Source organism: Dermacentor variabilis, chromosome 6 (assembly GCF_050947875.1).
Source record: "Dermacentor variabilis isolate Ectoservices chromosome 6, ASM5094787v1, whole genome shotgun sequence".
Lineage (NCBI taxonomy): Eukaryota > Metazoa > Arthropoda > Arachnida > Ixodida > Ixodidae > Dermacentor > Dermacentor variabilis.
The window spans coordinates 75,470,959-75,490,216 of NC_134573.1; the positions used below are offsets into that span (position 1 = coordinate 75,470,959).

A 19,258-nucleotide genomic window follows, 5' to 3' on the forward strand; every position below is an offset into this window, starting at 1 on the left:
ATCGTAAATACTGTTTCGTAGCAATATCAATTAGAATGTCGGCTAACCCCGCTTGCTCTCTCATCCACACCGCCCTCTTCCTGTCTCTTAACTTTATGCCTTGCAATCTTCGTTCCATCGCTCTTTGAGCGGTGAACTTGTTTTCGAACTTCTTTGTAAGTCTCTAAATTTACGCCCCATATATTAGCACCGGTAGAAGGCATTGATTGTACACCTTTACTTTCTATGATAATGGTAAACATCCAGTCAGCATCTGGCAATGTACACCGTATGAATCTCAACCCATTTTTATTCTTCCGTAAATTTCCTTCTCATGATCAGAGGTCCCCTGTGAGTAATTGGCCTAGGTAAACGTACTCCTTCACAGACTCTGGAGGGTCAATGGTGAATTAGGTGGAATAAAAAAATAATTTAAGTATCTGCAAGCGACGGCAAACAACATTACCTTTGTTCTGTCCAGGTACCTGGCATATGCATATGTTTAAATTTGGGCTAAAGTTACGTGGGACACCCTGTCTAACCGCCTAAGAAATGCGTATAGCCCACCAGCAAGATTATTCAATGGTGCACCGAACTGACGTTTCGGCCGCGCAATCAAATTTGTCCATCGGAGGTTCGTTAACGAGCACCAAATGGACGGTCCACGGGTGTTTCGCATTTCGCCGTCCATGTAAATGCAGCCGCTGAGGCCGGGGATTGATACCGCGATTTCCTGCTTAGCAGCGTAAGGCCGCAGCGACTAAACTCACAGAGCAGGTTCCGTAAATAGTCGTTCAGCGTCTCAAAACGCATGAAAACAAATGTGCTTTGGCAAAACTTTGTCTGGCTTTCTTTTTCCCCCCTCAATTTCAGCTAAGCGCTCCCATTGAAGAACTGTTCGCCTACGAGATACTGAGCATGGGCGGCAAGACGTTGAAGGAGGCAGCCTTCCAGCTAGTACCAGACGAGGACCATAAGATGAACAACTTCGAGAAGTTTGTACAAAATTACAGCCTGGTAAGTAATTTTGTCCGAGTGCTTTTGTTTCCTTCGCTGAGGAACGACTCGCATATTGTTCCGTTGTATTATCTGCTTTTCAGAGCGATATTTGTAAAGGGCAACTGCAATGAAATAGAAAGCCTCCGATCCAGATAGTGTGGATATGGAACTGCCCCCGCACAATATTCTGCGTTTGAAATACGAGTCAAGGAGAGGCAAGGAAGCTCGCAAAACAGATGTTTTCATGGCGATAGCAATTATATGGACACTCCAAGCGCCTTTCTGCCGTCGCCATGAGGTTCCATGTAAAGTCCAAGGGCGATAAAATTGCCGCCTCGCGCACGAAAGAGAGCGTGCGCACCGTCTTCCGCAAAGCGAAAGGCTCAGGGGGGGTGGGGGGGGGTGGAGGCACCTCTTTCCGGGTGGCCCTAACGCCCGCGCGGGAAGCCATGTGCGACGAGTACAATGTCCGCCGTGAGTAGGAAAGGGGGGGGGGGGTTGTGGCGTTCTACTCGGGGCTGCGCACCCCGCCCTGTGTCCGCGCCGTGTAGAGAGGGCAAGGGCACCTGACGATCGCGGCCCAATCTCTCGCGCCATATATAAATGGGAAGGCAGCGCGGGATGCACAGGGGCGGCTTCGACGTCACCAACAAGTGCGGTGACGCGCGCTGGCCGTATCATAGAGAAAGAAATTTCAACAAGAGCGGACACTCCCATAGAGCCCAGCGGCCGAATTGACTGTAGCACACCAAGCGGATGTTGTTGACTCCTTCCGGTTTCGGTTTTGGGCGCGCGCGTTTTGAACACCAGTTGGTACACGCCGCGCCGGCTCCGCTGCTTGGTGCGGCATTCATTTCTTTTTTTCGCTTCTGCTGAACCTCGCGTGGCCTTGGCGCGCAATCGTTTCATTATTAAGTAGAAATGATTGCGATTGACCTTTACAAGACTGCGCCGAATCTGTCAGGTGCAATTTCATAAAGAAAACGAAAGACTCCTTCTGAAATGATGAAATGTTTATTTTGCTCTATATAAATGCTCGTTCCGGGCTTCTGCATTCATCCAAAGTTGTGGCACCAGGTAAGCAGCAGTCGTTGCCGTACGATGCTCCACCGGATGCCATCAGCTGAAAGAAAGTAAATTACAAGCATGTATCATTTCGGTATATTGACCTAACAGGAGTATTGCGTATAGAGGCGAAACGTGCGTAAGTGGTGAATGAGCGGCATTACAGATAAATTCACTTTTTCGTACATTCTGCAGTAAAGACTCCTCCCAAACAATGCCATAAAATCTGAACATCCGATCTCAAGCACCCCTCCTCTCCCGGGCATTATTTCCTGCACTTTAAGTGCACAAATACACGGGGGACTGCGCGTTTTCAAAACAACTTGGCCTCAGTCGACACGATGGTACGCCAAGTACACAAAGGTGGCTACAACATAGGCTCAGCCAGACCATGTTACACGCTCACAGAATGCCTTCTAATCGCACTCAAGTCAGACTCGTGGGTGCAAAGCCTGTTTTCAGTCGCTCAGAATACATTAATGTCATGTTCTTGAGCTCCTCCGTGTTATCTTTTACGCGTCCTGCCGGCGCATGCAACACTCCCGTGTTATCACTCTCGGCAATCGCTCGTCGCGTTTTCGAGACGGGAGTACTGAAATAAGGTATATGTTGTTGCAGGGCTATAAAATGCTCACAAACTTGTCCCACTAAAATTCAGTACACGCAAAACTAACTCACTATGGCCGGCTTGCTTTTTTGCTAACACCTTCACAACCCCAGGCGCGGCGAGCAAGCCTCAAGATATCCCAAAAAGTTACCAAATAAATCACAATACTTTTTCGGGTCAGAGAATGCGTCACGAACTTCTACCAGTAAGATTCAGTACACGCGAAACTAACTGCGGCACACAGCCGAGCTGCTTTTCGCTAACTGCGCCACTACGCTGAGTGCGGCCACTGTGCTTGAAAAGTACCCCAAAAAGTAGTGAAATTAGTTACAATAATGTCTTGGGTCACAGAAAGCGCCAAAACTTGTCCCGGTAAGATTCAGTACACGGGAAACTGCGTCACACGGCCAAGGTGCTTTTCGTCAGAAAGCCAGGTGCGGCGAGCGTGCCCAAAAACTACCGAAATAAGTTATAATTATGCTTGGGGTCATAGAAAGCGTCGCAAACATCTCCCAGTACGAGTAATTAACTCATATTAACTAGGCTTGGACTGCGGAGCTGTTTTTCGATAACTGCGTCACTATATAGGTTCAGTTTTGTGCAGTAAGCCTAAATGTACTTGAAGTGCGTCGCAGACTGTCAAACAAAATTCCTCACCTTGTTGTTGTCCAGTAGTGCAGCGGTGCCGTGTCGAAATGCAGACGGAACACAAGAGAACGCCGGGAGCCCAAAAAACGGGCTACATCGAAAAGAGACGGCTCGCCGAGCACGCGAGCTTCACATGCGCAGCCGGCCTCGCTCACTCCTGCGGCTTGTCTGGCGTATGACGCATGCACGCGCGTCTGGCGTGCCGCTAGCTTGTTGCTAGGCAACGCAACAAGAAGTTGCAAAGTATAAGTTCATTTACACGCAAAACTTTTTCGCCTTTAGTGGGAAGGAATAAAAAAAATAAAACGTTGTCTGGAAGTTTATTTCACATTCTTTTTTTCTGATGCTCGCGTCAACTAACGGATGTTGTTGAAACTAGGCGTGACGTCTTTCCTGTTGCCAGTTTTTGAAGAGTGTCCCCTCTTGTTGAATTTCTTTCTCTATGGCCGTATCTTGAAAGGGATTGGCAGACGGCTTTGTGCGCGCTATTTTCTTGTCGCTCTTGCGTTGAAGCGATAGACTGCACGGTCACGTCGCTGGCTACTGCCGCCGCGCTTCATCACACCAGCGTTTTGACAGCAACTGTCCGCGCTCATCGAGTGTGATGTGTTCAAGTTTGCTTCTGCGCGGTGGCAACATGCTTGTCAATAAGTAAGCGAATGCTTCCGCGCGTATGCGGCTGATAAAACTACTTCGTATGCAGTCCACTAATTTGCTATCTCAACCGATGTTTCGCCTTTCGGGCAGAACTGCGACTTTATTTTTATACTGAAACTGAAAAAAAAAGGATAGCGTCAATTATTCAAGCGGATATTCTTACGCAGGAAGGTATATGTATAGTCCTGGTAAAAAAATTGGAGGACGCTTAAGCTTCGCCTTCAAGAGTAGAACGCGACAGCGTTCCCATCGACCCGCCTATAGGTGTAAGACAATGCGCTACGGCGCAGGGATCACTTACGAGGCGCCCCGCATCGGACTTTGCGCCCACCTATCACACGGAGAGCGTCGAGCAACGCAGCGTTCGGCGCGGCAACGAAACGTGCGCCTGAGCAAACGGAACGAACCAAAGAACTCGTGTCTCGGAGGGGGAAACGATCTACGCCAGCCAAACGTCGTGATCGGCACGGGCAGAGAGATAGATAGATAGTAATCTAAAGAAAGGAACGGCGCTTGATTCTGCAACCCGCGTGGGAGCACGGCGAAGCGTCGTCAGGGTAGAGGGAGTCGGGGCCGCGACGCCCCTGGCACCGGTCCGCGCACAGCCCCAATGCGCGCCTGGCGCGCCACCTGTCGGGGCAGCGCCGTAGATTGAGAGGAGGGGGTCTTCTGTGTTTGCCGCAAGATGGCTCTGCGTGTGCGGTAAGCGCAGAAGAAATGTAGCGGAAACGGACTTCGCTACTCGTGTAAATGCGACTTCTGTAAGTTACATGCTCATAATTACCGACATACACCGTAGTATAACTTTCTACGGCACGTTATTAAGGCAACACCGCGTTCACTAGAAGCGCGTTTGCACCGCTTTCAAGCATCGAACTCATGGCTCAGTGGTTGCGACTTCGTTTCACACTCCGGACGCCCTGGTTCGATTCCCACCCAGCCCATCTTGGAAGTTGCTTTTTATTTATGAAGTGCCTGCCGAGATTTATCGCTCACGGCCAACGCCGCGGACGCCGACACCGGCTTTTCTGCGACACGAGCTCCTTAACGCTATCGCGTTAAAACTTGAACCCGCCGTGAACGACGGGCGAGCGGCTGCGCTCCGCTGTCGCGGCGCGGCCGCCGCCGGTACGCTGCGCTGCTCGCTTGCGCCGAGGATAAAGAGAGCGAGGGAAGCGTCTCTCTTACTTTCAAGCATGCTTTGATAACAGGGCTCGTGAAAAACTAGTGCAGCGTTCGTTCTGCCATCTGCGCGGTCGTCTTGGGGCCCCTACGGCTCTTCGTGCGAGTAAATGCGGTGGCCTGGGCGAAACTGCCTGGCTTCCCATGCATCGCATTATAGTATAAAAATTTATAGTATAAAATTATATATAAATTATAGTATAAAAATTTACAGTCAAGCACACGGGCAAGCCGCAATTGTTCGGGGCAACCACAGACAAAGCCACACCCAATGACTTGAAGGCATGCTCCCCCCTGTGATTTCGTCGAGAGACACAGGTGCCACGCTGAAGCTTATGCTTTCTTTATTTATTTGCTACTTGTGACATTCATGATTGCACGTACGAGATGCCATTGTGGCATGTTATTTAATATATCATTAAGCTGCTGAAGTCAGATCTTACTACGATCCTCGCAAAGTGCCCATGCTCTAGCATGCACAGGACTCTTCATAGCGCTCTTCCTTTACTTTCGTACCCGAAAACAATAACTGATGATTACGATACTCCTAACTGTGAAATTTGAGTGTATGGCGTTTGAAAGCGGTCGCCAGAGACCCCCGCCCTCTCATCCAGCATACGCTGCAAACGGCATGCTAGCCGGTCGTGTGGCTTCCACTTCGCCACCGTGGCGTTCGCGCCGCGCTCGTCGCACTAGTTTTTCACGAGCGCTGTTATCAAACGACGCTGGAGGGTAAGAGACATGCTTCCTTCGCCCTCTTTATCCTCGACGCAAGCGAGCAGCGGCTTGCGCCGATGGTGGCAGCGCCGCGATAGCGAGGCGCAGCTGCTCCCTGGCCATTCACAGCGGGTTCAAGTTTTTTGACCAAGACTGTACGTTGTATGGGCAGACCATAGAGACCCTTATGGCCAGGTAGCTTGCTCTAGAGGACCGAGATGGTGGTTCCTGTTGTGCGCCACGCGTTGCCTGAGGCGAAAGCGTGAAAAAGCGCGCGAATGCGAAGCCATTACCGCTTTTACACTGCTAGTATGAAATCAGCTCTTGCAAATGCAACTGGGTGATCGCCAACGCACTTTACTCCATTCATACTGCAAAATGTGGAACGGTAGAGAGATCTGTGCTCTATTTAATAATAATAATAATATGACGTAGTAGTTCTGCGGAAACCCGCAAGGTGGAGAGAAGTAATGAATAAAGGGGAAATCAGACATCCACCTGTTCGTAGCAATTGCTACAAAGGAAACCCATACGGGTTCCTCGAAAGAAAACTATAGAAAGAAAACCCATACGGGTTCCTCGAAGAAAAGCCTCAACTATGAGGCTTTTCTTTCGAGGAACCCGTATGGGTTTCCTTTGTAGCAATTGCTACGAACAGGTGGATGTCTGATTTCCCCTTTATTCATTACTTCTCTCCACCTTGCGGGTTTCCGCAGAAGTACTACGTCAAACTCTTGCCTTTGCTTCGTTTTGTCGACAAATTCGACTTGGCCCTGCCATCTGCTAGCCGCCTGGTTAGCTCAGATGGTAGAGCGGCTGCCCCGGAAAGGCGGTGGTCCCGGGTTCGAGTCCCGGACCAGGACGAATTTTTCTTCAACTATGAGGCTTTTCTTTCGAGGAACCCGTATGGGTTTCCTTTGTAGCAATTGCTACGAACAGGTGGATGTCTGATTTCCCCTTTATTCATAATAATAATAATAATAATAATAATTCTGCCAAAGCCGCATTGGGCTTGAAGGGCGGAGCCGACAGACAGCGCTTGACACAATGTAATATCGCGCATACCTCAAGATATGCAGAAACATGGTTAGCAGGAACGGACACATAGGAGAAACACAAACAGCAATCAGGAGGCAAAATGAAAACAAACCACGTAGCCTATGCTGGAAAGTAACATTACCCAGTATTCTTAATACAGAACAAGAAAACATACATCAGGTGTTCACTTAAAAACCATCAATTATCCTATTGACAACAGGCAACAATAAACAATCGAAATAGGAATAAAAAAGAGACAGGAATATACATATGAGATCTGCAGGGAACAAGGCAATGAAAGAAAACAAAAGTACTCTTTTCACGCTCTATTGACACACATCAGTAGGTGTATAATGAAATAAATTGATGTACTTGCTCCAGTACCATAAAGGCATGTAGGGTTTTATTATACATGAAAGAACCAACCATGTAAGGGATTAGAAGTTAATGCGAAGGATAATTTGTTTTAATTTATACTTTGATTTCGCACGAAAGGCACTTGTTGGTAGTTTATTGAGAGAGGAAGGGATGAAATAATTACGAGTGCGCTGACCATATTGGTAGAGCAGCGAGGCACCAGAAAACGGTCTTTCGGCCTGAGATAACGAGCAGGAACATATTCGACCTTGTACTTGTGCGACCATAAATGCCTCAGGATGGCTGTTTCCGTTAGAAGGGCGTTAAAATCTGGCAACCTTAAGGCTTTGAAAAGGTCAGTGCCGGTAGTTAATCCTAAATCATAACCAATAACTTCGAGAATGGATCGAAGGATAGAGTTGACTCTATTTTTCCATGGGATTGCGCAGTGACCGTACACCGTAATCCCATAGCAAAGCATACCATAACCCAAAGCCTGTAAAACCATTTTACCAACGGATAGTGACTGCAAAAATAGTGATTGGCTTAAAGAACGGAATGAATCAAGTTCAAGGACCTCTTTTGCACAAGCAATTCTTGTGTTGCCGGCCCCTTCGCAATGCACGGCTTTCCTTGGGGAAAAAATAAATTCACTCATCCGCCAGTGTTGCATCACTAACCTTTACTTCAGCCCCGTAACGCCGGCAAGAGTGAGTACCACTCGTTATACAGTAACAAAGGGTGTAGCACCACATCCTGGCATGTGTAAGTTTCTTGCATGTTATCTACACACATCTGCCCGAGCATACACCCGAACTTGCGCCTGCTCTGTCGCCCAAATGTCTAAGTGAGCGTTAGCAATGCGCCAAAGCATGGTTGACGACTACAGCGACAACACATGAATGCTCGGAGCTGAACATTTCGCGATGGTCCAAAGAGTCAACAAGTCACTAACGATAATACGTCAATGCTACAAACAACTACAGGTAGAGAACATCTTCGTGACAAGCCTTATTTGTACGCAATGTGAATAAATCTACCGCAGCGGAATATTCCCGCAAGCGATCAGGCTGCAAATAAAAAAATCTCATGTGCACCAACCAAGGCTACTGAGTCAGATCAATTACAAGCTGCCGCTTTAAAGTCTTTGCCAGATAAGGAACGAATAGCAAAAGACACTGAGCCTTATTTATTCATAAGCGGAAGTTTTGGAGAGCTTGGAATACATTTCGAGCCCACTTTCATTACAGTCGCCACATACGCTGCCCGCGCCGTTTGGACAAGGCGTAATGAGCTTCCAAACCTTGACGCTGAAAAAAAAAAACTTCTACCGAATCCCCGTCTACAACATTTGCCGATACAGAAGTTTGCCGAGTGGCACCGGCGCATGCACATACGTTGTAACATCTTGAAGGGGCAGCGCAATATGACGAAGACAGAAGGCAGGAACACCCAGGACAGCGCTGAACTCGCAACTACCTTTATTCGAGGGCATACACAAACTTACGTACACAATCCATAGCTACGCGCTCTTCCATCGATGTCGTTATCAGTGCGCAGGCAAAAAAACAATGTCGACCCTTATGCTTTGTAAACACCATGCCAGCCGAGGCAAGCAATGTACACGTCACCACGCTATCAAACATGGCGGAGCCCATGGGATCGCCGTGAGAAGGGTGTATAGAGAGAGTCCAGGTGGCTGACTAAACATTGGCGCACAAGGCCGTGCTCAAAGACCGGCGTCTTCGGCTTGAGTAGAACTTGTTGCTGGGCGAGTTGGTTGGGATCTAAAGAATACATTGTTGCGCCAAAAAAGGAAAATAAAGACTTGGGAAGGAAGAGTACGAAAAGACAGATTGAGCGCTGAACTTCAACTGATTTTGTTCTTACAGCAGGGCAGGGAGAATGAACAAATGCGCATGCGTACATCAGCGTTGCCTAGAGCGAATCCAGTGACGTTTTTAACAGTTGCAACTAATTTTCAAACAGAAAAACAGACGTGTCACTAATACAACTCGTGCCTCTCTTTTTAATGTGATATGCCTCCAAAAGTTCTCTTGCTAACGTGTCACCACTCCTGCCAAGTATCTTTATCTCACGCAGCAGTGGCTGGCATCTGCCTTCCATGCAAACCGTGCAATGCGCAGGTAAATGCGCATTACCGTTATTGATTACAGACAATTCATGCTCCCGGGCCCGGTCATTAACACATCTCCCCGTTTGTCCAACGTAGGTTTTCCCACATTTTAGCGGTATTTCGTAAATAACGCCCGTCGCACATTTGACGTACTGTCTAGTGTGCTTTTTCTGGCATCCTGACTTTTTGTCAACGCGGTTTATGCGCGGACACAGTCCAGCCAACTTGCGTGGTGCCGAGAAAACAACTGGCACACCAAACCTAGTAGCGACTTTCTTCAAGTTGTGGGAAAGCTTTTGGACGTATGGCACCACTGCGGGTTTGCCTCGTTTTTGGTCGGGCCTAGGCGCATGCCTTTTTCCCTTCACCTTCTGTAGCAATGTATTCCCTTCACCTTCTGGAGCAACAATGTATTCTTTAGTCTTCGGCTTGTCTTCGTCGTTCATACTTCCGTATACAGTGAAAGCTATTATACCCAAAAAGGGCGTAAAAAGGGTTTACTAAATTTGTACACACTTGCTCACACCCTTTCACACACTTTTGCCATTGTTTTACAATACTACACCCTTTCAGTATATGCGGCTTACATCGTTAGCACCCTTCCATTGCACTGTACCGTCCCTTGCCTCAGACCTGGTACCGCCGTGAAGCCTACGTGAGGCCTCCTAATGCATCACGCGACGCTGCGTGCGAACACTGAGAAACACGTCATGCAGCAACAGGGCTGCTATCTCGCGCTTCTTTCTGTACACGCTACCTCAATCCAGTGGCACTGCCTAGCAGGCCACGCGTGACATCCTAGACGCCAAGCATGCCTGCGAATGATGAGAATCGTTCCCTCGCATGCCGCATACTCAGCGGCAAATACTCACTGCCGCTTTTTAATGGACGCGGCTTTCATGCCAATGCTGTTATCGAGTGGCGCCATGAATGCACTGGGTATGTGCCGCTATTCAATGAACCTCTCGCCAACATAGGCGTTTGAGTGTATGCTACTGGGCGTGCGGCAAGCGAGGGAATGATTCTCAGCGTTCACAGGCACCGGCGCGCCTCGCTTCTCGTCTCGGAGGCCATGCATAGATTTCTCGGTGCTGCTACTAGATGGCGCAGCGTGTTCAGAAAGACGCACGAGAGAGGAGCCTGGTTGCCGCATGACGCGCTTCTCAGCGTTCGCACGCACAGGTGTGCCATGCATTTCGGAGGCCACGCACAGGCTTCATGGTGCTAGCGCTAAATAACGCAGAGTGTTTCTAGGGAAGCGCGAAAGATGAATGACGGCTGATACATAGCTTTCTTAATTTTGTTTCTTTTAGAATGCAACGAATGAGTTTAGTCGAGAAGTCTCGAAGTCATGTCCATGATGACGAATGCTTAAAGCCCTGATAATCCCACATAAGCTACCTAGCAGCCCAAGCATCCGCTTCGTCGAAATTAGGTTCATATTGTCACGTGGCAGTGACGGTCAAGAACAGAGAAGCAAAACGGTGAATTACGAAATGAACTCCTTATTGGGCGAACCAGTGCCATCAGAAGCAGGCTACACTCAAAGCACAACGATAGCACTGAACACAATCGGGAATCTGAACTGAACACAATCGGGAATCGTGGAAAATACTATCTGCCAGTCAAGCGTGTCGGTTTTCATACATGAGTCATTGAAGTTTCCAGAGTATTCGCTGATGCCCGCATGTCTTCCAGAAAATTCCACACAATTCAGGTCGCATACGCAATGAGATTACGAAAACTTTGGTGATAATAGACAGTATATAGAACCATTGGTAACATTCGAGAAACTTCCGATACACGGCGGCGCGTCCAGCGCTGAGCGATAACATTTGTCAGACTGTGAAAAGCGCTCACCTGAAAAAGGTAAACAAGTACACGCGTCAATGCCCCCCCCCCTCATAAAGTATCGTCCCGATGCTACAACCATAACAAAAGGGCGAGAAAGAAAATGGCACTTATTAAACAAAAGTAATAAAACAACAAATAGACAATGTCCAAAGTGAGAAAGTCCAAAAAAGTAAAGTCCGAAGTTCAGCTATGCGAAGTCCCAGAGTAAATTAGCGCTGGTAGAACAGCTTAAGTCGCGTAACATGAACTATTTCACGTCGTGAGCGGCGCCACTCTGATAGCGAAATGCCGTCTGGCACGACCTCATAATTGAGTGCGCCAATACGTCGAATGATCTTGTAGTGTCCGAAATAGCGTCGTAAAAGCTTCTCACAACCTCCTCGTCGGCGTATCGTGGTCCAAACCCAAATATGGTCCCCAGGCTCGTATTCCACGTATCGTCGTCGAAGATTGTAGTGCCGGTGATTGGTCCTCTGCTGATTCCTGATGCGCAGGTGCGCGAGCTATCGGGCTTCTTCTGTGTGCTGGAGATAGGCGGCGACGTCGATATTCTTTCTCTTCGTCAGTTATGTGCGACAGCAGCGCGTCAAGAGTCATCGTCGGGTTATTTCCGTAAACCAGCTCGAACGACGACATTTGAGTTGTTTCTTGCACTGTAGTGTTGTAAGCGAATGATACGTATGGCAGGACCGCATCCTACGTCTTGTGCTCGACGTCGACGTACACGGCTACCATGTCGGTGAGGGTTTTGTTCATGCACTCTGTTAAGACCATTCATCTGCGGGTGGTAGGTAGTTGTCCTTCTGTCGCTTGTCTGGCTGTATTGCAAGATTGCTTGGGTAAGCTCTGCTGTAAAGGCTGTTCCTCTGTCGGCGATGAAGTCCTATGGGGCACCATGTCACAGCAGGATGTACTCGACGAAAAACTTCGCTACTTCAGCTGTGCTACCCTTCGTCGGAACTTTGGTTTCAGCGAAGCGGGTGAGATGGTCTGTGGCCGGGATGATCCACTGATTTCCGGATATTGACATCAGAAAGGATAACAAAAATCCATCCGCATCTGCTGAAATGGTCGGCAAGGATGCTCGATCGGCTGTAGCAATCTCGCTGGCCTTGGCGGTGGTATCTTGTGTCGCTGACAGTCATTGCCGATCAGATGCTGCTAGTAATACCTTTCCTGCATCCTCGATAGTGACCGGAAGAATCCGATGTCTTCAACGGTCGAATCGTCATGTAGGGCATGCAGTACTTCTGGACACAGTGCTGAGGGAACAGCAAGGAGGTTGTTGGCGGGACCAGGTGAGAACTTCTTTACCAGAAGGTCGTTTTGAAGCGAAAGCGAAGACAATCCTCACTTAAATGCCCCAGGGACAATATCGGTGTTCCCTTCCAAATACGCGGCGTGGCCTTTTAACTCCGGGTCTGCTCGTTAATGTTCAGCTAAATATCCCGCGCTTATTATACGAAGGAAGACGTCATCATCCTCGTCGTCTTGCGGCGATGGCAGCAGAATGGCGGCGCGTGATAGGCAGCCGGGTTACAGTGATGTCATATCCTTGCAGTCTGAGGCTTCATCGTGCCACTTTTAAATTCGCTAGCCAACACAACGCGTGATGGTAGCAGACGACTTTGAATGACATGGCCATATAGCTAAGGATGGAATTTAGTTGTAGCCAAAGGATGGCGAGGCATCATTTTTCGGTCGTAGAATTATTGCCTTCCGCTCTTGACAACGACCGGCTAGCGGAACCTAGCACTCGTTTAGGTCCGTCTTTCCTCTGGACAAGGAAAGCACCGAGGCCTAGACAACTGGCGTCAGTGTAGATTTCGGTATCGGCTTCCTCGTCGAAGTGCGCAAGTACGAGTGGCGACTGCATGCGTTGTAGTTTGAGTTCGTGAAATGCACCGGCCTGCGGCGCTTCACACTTAAAATCGACATCATATTTAGTTCGATGTGTGAGCGGCTCATCGATGTGCGAAAAGTCCTTGACAAAGCGTCTGTAGCAGGCACACATGCCAAGGAATCTACGCACTGCTTTCTTGTCGATGGGCTGCTGGAACTTTGAGGTGGAAGCTGTTTTCTATGGTTTGGGGCTGACTCCAGATTTTCTAATGACGAGACCAAGGAACAGAAGCTAATCTTAAGCGAAGCGGCACTTTACCGGCTTCATAGTGAGCCATGAATTCTTGATGGCCTCTAGTACTGTCGCAAGCCGCCTAAGGTGATCGCCGTAATTTCCGGCGAAGTTAATGACATCATCCAAGTATACAAGACAGGCCTGTCATTTCATTCCTGCTAACACTGTGTCCATCATGCGTTGGAATGTTGCAGGCGCCGAGCGAAGTCCGAATGACATGACCTTGAACTCGTAGAGGCCATCTGGCGTGATGAAGGCGGTCTGTTCGCGATCTCGCTCGTCGACATCAATTTACCCGTAGCCAGACTTGAGATTTAGCATTGCAGAGCCGATCGAATTCGTCGTCTATCCGTGGGAGGGCGTATTTTTCCTTCGTGATCTTGTTCAGTCGACGATAATCGACGCAGAAACATAGGGTTCCGTCATTTTTCTTCCCCAGGAACAACGGACAGGAGATAAAACCGTTGGTAACATTCGAGAAACCGCCGATACATGGGGGCGCGTCTCGCCCTGAGCGATAAGATTTGTCAGACGGTGAAAAGCGGTAGGAAATTCCCACGGGCTTTTCGGCGGCTGGATGATGTAGTAGCGCAGCGTTTCATCTAATTGTTGCCTGATAGATTCTAGTTCTCTCGTTGAAACTCGCTAAGGGCTCTAGCGGAATGGTCGAGCCCAATCTTCGCTTATTTTGCAATGCTTTGCACCTGGTGTTTGCCAAATTTTTGATAGCGTCGAAAAGCAGTCTTTCTATCGCCGGAGAAGACTTCTGAGCTGTTCCTGCTTACACACGGGGAGACTTGGATTTATGTCGAAGTCTGATTCGGGAACTATGGTCGTCGTACCAGATGCGGCAAAATGAGAGAGGGTAAACGCATTGCTGGTTTCTAGAATTTCCTCGACACGTGCGATCGTCGTGCCCTTGTCGACGTGCTTGAACTCTTGGCGCAATTTTGTCAGCATCACTTTCGATTTTCCTCCATCCAGTCGAGCTATCCCTCTTGCGACGCAAAATTAACGATCCAGCAGTAGACGTTGAACATTCTCGATAAGGCCTTCTACGTCTACGGGTGTTTCGGTGCCGACGAAAATAACAATCGTGGAGTGAGGCGGGATGCGCACTTGGTCTTCTAGCACACTCAAAGCGTGGTGACTACGAGAGCTCTCTGGCGGTATCGCTTGATCATCCGACAGCGTTATCGACTTCGCGCCGATGATTGCGCCGTGTTTGTTCAGAAAGTCCTTGCCTAGAATGACATCTTGTAAACGCTGTTGGAGGATAACAAAATTGGCAGGGTAAGTGCGGTCATGAACGGTTATTCTTGCCGTGCAGATTTTAGTCGGCGTTATTAGGTGTCCTCCTGCGCTCTGAATTTGAGGGCCTTTCCATACAGTCTTAACTTTCTTCAACTGGGCGGCGATGGGTTCACTCACGATGGTGCATTCGGCTCCTGTGTCTACCTCCTAAGGCGGTGACTGCGCCGCCATCGAGAAGCACATTAAGGTCGGTGGTTCTTTGTCTTGCGTTGCAGTTAGGTCTTGGGTTCAGTCACGGCTGCGTCGTGTTAACCTGAAACTGGAACATCTTGTCGTCTTTCGTAGGCATATTCTTGACTTTGAGGCTTCGTTTGGTTGGCGTCGTCTCGTTTATACGTCGTCAAGCTACATCTTGAAGTGTTGTCTTCGGCTGAGGATCTTCGGCATTTCGACGTACGGCAACCGCACCTGCATCGGTTGCTGCTTTAGTTTTTGGGATATGGGCTGACGGACCATCCGGCGCTGGGCCAGTGCATGGTAGGCGCTGCGGCGACAGGCAGCGCCCTGGTGACGGCGAACGGGACGATCGTCGAGAGCTCCAATGCGTGGCGGCGCGGTAGTTGGCGATGTCACGAGGGCACTCCCCGAGTTGTGGACGTGGCGCGTTGACGGCGAAGCTTCGCAGTCCTAAGTCACGGCATGGGCATCGGTGGTACACATGGCCGGCTCCTCCGCAATGGTAGCAGACCGGCCGGTGGTCGGGGGCGCGACAAATGTCCGCCTTGCTAGGGGCGTTTGGCTGGCCGACAGGTGGGCGAATTGGCCATGATGGTGGCGGCGGTGTCTGGCGACGGAATTGCGGGGTCATGGGAACCTGGCGTGGGCGCGGATCTGGTGGTGGGCGATCGCGGCGTATGTCATTGCTTCCGGCTGCGGCGGTGGCGGTTGCACATCAGTAACCCCAAGTGATCGCTGAATCTCTTCTTTAACGATGTCGGCGATTGAGGCCACTTGAGGCTGCGATCTTGGAAAGAGCATCTGCAGTTCCTCGCGAACGACCGCTCTGATGGCCTCTTGGATGTCGTCGCTGCCGAATACTTGAGCATCGGTGTAGCTTCGGTGGTTATATTGCCTTGTCCGCATATCGAGCGTCTTCTCAACGGTTGTGGCTTCGGAGACAAATTGAGCAGTAGTGTTGGGTTGGTTGCCTATCAATCCGGCGAGAAACCTTGCTTGACACCCATCATCAAGAAGCGAAATTTTTTCTCTACGGACGTTTCTGGGTCGGTGTGTCGGAAGTGAAGGGCCATCTACTCCGTGAAGAACGCGATGGTGTCATTGGGTAGCTGCACTCTGGTTCCTCTGGTTCTTTGCGTACGACGCTTGTAAATGTCTGCAGGAAGCCGTTGCAGAACAGGTCCCATGTAGTCAGGGTCGATTCCCGGTTCTCAGATTACGTCGTGGCGGAATCTTTAAGGCGAAGTATGCATGCCGCAGCTTGTCATCAGAGTTCCAGTTGTTCAATGCAGCGACCATTTCCTATTTTTCCATCCAGTTTTCCGGGTCTTCAAACGATGATCCGCGGAAGGTCGGCGGCTCCCTGGGCTGTTGCAGGATGATGGGGGACGCTGCGGCTGCCATTTGGGTTGTCTTGGCCACACTCTTCTTGGTCTTCTGAGGTAGAAGTCCATGCTCGGGGGGCAGCTGTTGTAGCCGGCGGCTTGCTCGATGGTCTGGGACGGCGTTGGTGTTGTCCTTGCTGTCCGGGTTTGGTTCATGACTTGTGGGGGGCTCTCGGTAAATTAACGGGAAGCACCTCCACCAGATGCCAAGTGGTAGTGATGGTCAGTAACACAGTAGCGAAACTGTTAATTACGAAAGCACCTCTCTATTGGGTGAACCTGTGCCCACAAAAGCAGGCTAAACTCAAAGCACAACGATAACGGCGAACACAGTCGGCGATCGTCTAAAATCTGATCTGCCGGCCAAGCATGTCAGCTTTTTTACATGAGTTATCGACGGTTCCAGATTAATCGCTGATGCCCGCGTGTCTTCCAGAAAGTTCTATACAATTCACGTCGCAGATGCAGTCAGATTACCGAAGCTTCGGTGCCAGGATACAGCAGATAGAACCATCGTCAACATTCGAGAAACTTCCGATACATGCGGGCGCGTCTGCCGCTGAGCGATAACATTTGTTGGACGAGGAAAAGTGGTCACCCGGAAAAGATAAACCAGTACATTTGTAAATATTTAGTAACAATCATTTGTGCTGGTGCTATGAAGTACCAGCACCCATTCTTCCGTTTAACTCCGCACATTCAAAACCAATTTTTGAGAATGATTTGGTGAAGTGAAGCACCGTTTTTTGAATACTAGTTCCAGAACTAGCAGGAAATCTCCTTGAGAAGGTAAGGGCTGCCAGTGCTACTACGCACCCAGGCGCCAAATAAAAATGAAGAACAAAAACCATTACACATATCCGTAGAATGTGAGAGCCTCAAGAAGACTCACCAACGGCTTGATGTAAATTTTGCGTTCTCTGCACCCAATAAACTCGTGAAGGAGAGCAAAATGATGAACACAAAAGGTAGAGGACAGAAATTGTGCGATAAAATTCACCGTGCCAAGTATTTCGAGTGTAATGAAGCTATGTTTTGCCGTAGAAACCTAACCATGTTTGCAAACAGTTGTACAACAGTGCAAACAGTGGTACGCTCCGTCGATATATTTTAGGCCCTATAGCGCCGTCGCGCAGGCTGCTCCCACATTCGCTGCTACTGCTTGCATACTAGAGTGGCGCTTTTTACGGTGAAACTTTCTATGGCTAGGATCCTGGAAAATTGCGTCCGAGATGTTGACAAAAACAAATCATCATGTGGGTCGATCCAGGTGATTGTGCAGTAAGGGTCCAAGCTCAGTGGCGCGTGACCCTGTGGGCTCGGGGATCTGTAACGCTCACTTGAACTACCCTTGTCACACGTGGGACCAAAAGAGGTTCCTGCTACAAGGATTAGAACATATGTCTTTGCAAAAAAAAAATGTTGAGCTTTTTCAAGAAGGACTGATGTACAACCCTTGGAAGGACTCGACGCCAACCGCGCAAACGTGCTAGTGCCAGGACTCGCGCGTATGTCGCCGTCGTCTTCGATAGCTGGCTCCATTGTGCAAAAACTATCATCATTAGCAATGGTTCGAGCGTCGTCGTCTTCCATGTCTGGCTTCGTTGCTGCTCATCATTCCAGTGTGAAATTTCCCTTCTGTCGTTGTAATGGGGAGGACGCGTTTACGAGGGTATGAACCATTGCTTAAAGGGGTAGGAGCCATTCATTGTCTTACGCGACGGACACATTTAATGAACGAGGGGATACGCGAATGTGTGTGCGTACCTATATCGCCATGAAGACAATAGAAAACTTAGAGGACGCTTAAACTTCGCCTTTAAGAGTGGAACGCGATGGCATAAGAAGATACCTGACTGCTTTTCATGCTTCCAGGCAACTGCAGCTTGTGTAACCGTAATGTTCACCGCGAAACGCTGGTAGCGAGCTTTCGAAGGCGAGCTTTCTGGTACAAACGCGGCCTCTTGCGTGGGCCGATCTCCTGTTACTGTTTCGCTCTTTTAATATTTCAGTCTGTGAAGATCAAACATAAAAGGCATGTGCTGTCGGTGCTTTTTTTACATGACATTTATTTGTGGGTTGTGATTCTTAAACTGCCGACGAATAACTTTACAAAGGATGAAAAACAAGATACGAGCAACTTTGTGATAGAAGAGTGGCTGGGTATGCGTGCTTCGAACTGATTTCTGCGGAAAGGGCGGTCGACGCTGGTCGCCGGACGGGGGACGCCGATGCCGGATTTTCTGCGACAAGGGGCCCTTAACGAGGCTGCGTTAATATGTTCGAACCTTTGTTCAGTATTCTGGGTCGCCTATACGCGTGGTGCGCTAAACAGCTTCGCTAGTCAGCCACCTTCACAGTGGAATGACGCTGAATTTTTCTTGAATGTGGGGGGGGGTGCTGCTGAAACGACGATTTTATTAGGAAGCACGCGGTAGTGGGGGCGCAAGATTAATTTTGTCTACCTGGGGTTCTTTAGCGCGCTCCCAGTGCGCGATTTCGCGTTTCGCCCCCATCGAAATACGGCCAAATGAGAAGGTAGGGCTAGCTCGCTGATAGCCGCATTGACGGCTGATAGCGCTTGCGATCTGGCCACAGCTCATCGTAGGGCGCTTATTTTTGACAACACCATTCACGTGGCCGTAACCGAATTGGTTTTCTCGGTGTTGTTCGCGCTAGCAGCAAACGAAACGTAGTACATGCAAGCCAGCCTCGCTGATACAACCGGTGTTTGCGCTCCGTCTGCGAGACGAAATGCAGTCGGATCGTTTCTCGCGGTCACGCTAGTGCTTTAGTACTGATCGCTGCAATAGGAAACACGTGGGAATTCAACATTTCTTTCTAGTAAGTGATATTTAGCGTGAAAAACAAACTGCAGCCGGTCTCTATGCCGCCGCGATCGGCGACAGAAGGGATCGCTTCGGCTGGGCGATGGGACCGGCGAGGTACCGGCCCATATACGGCAACGCCGGCTATGTGGATCCGTGCAGGCTGAATTCTTAACC

The 19,258-nt window shown here is 49.3% G+C and overlaps 1 protein-coding gene and 1 long non-coding RNA gene across 3 annotated transcripts in view; one reads left to right on the forward strand and one right to left on the reverse strand.

Annotated features, from left to right (window-relative positions):
• LOC142584878 (membrane metallo-endopeptidase-like 1) overlaps positions 1-19,258 on the forward strand; it is a 301,228-nt gene that overhangs the window by 69,247 nt on the left and 212,723 nt on the right. For both annotated transcript variants that reach the window (XM_075695197.1, XM_075695198.1), the window contains exon 4: positions 853-996. In XM_075695197.1, coding sequence (XP_075551312.1) covers positions 853-996 — 144 coding nt within the window. The remainder of the gene's footprint in view (positions 1-852; positions 997-19,258) is intronic.
• LOC142584226 (uncharacterized) lies at positions 1,974-3,599 on the reverse strand. The gene is made up of 2 exons (XR_012828731.1): positions 3,308-3,599; positions 1,974-2,101 (listed from the first exon to the last, which is right to left on the reverse strand). It is a non-coding gene; the product is annotated as an uncharacterized LOC142584226 (long non-coding RNA).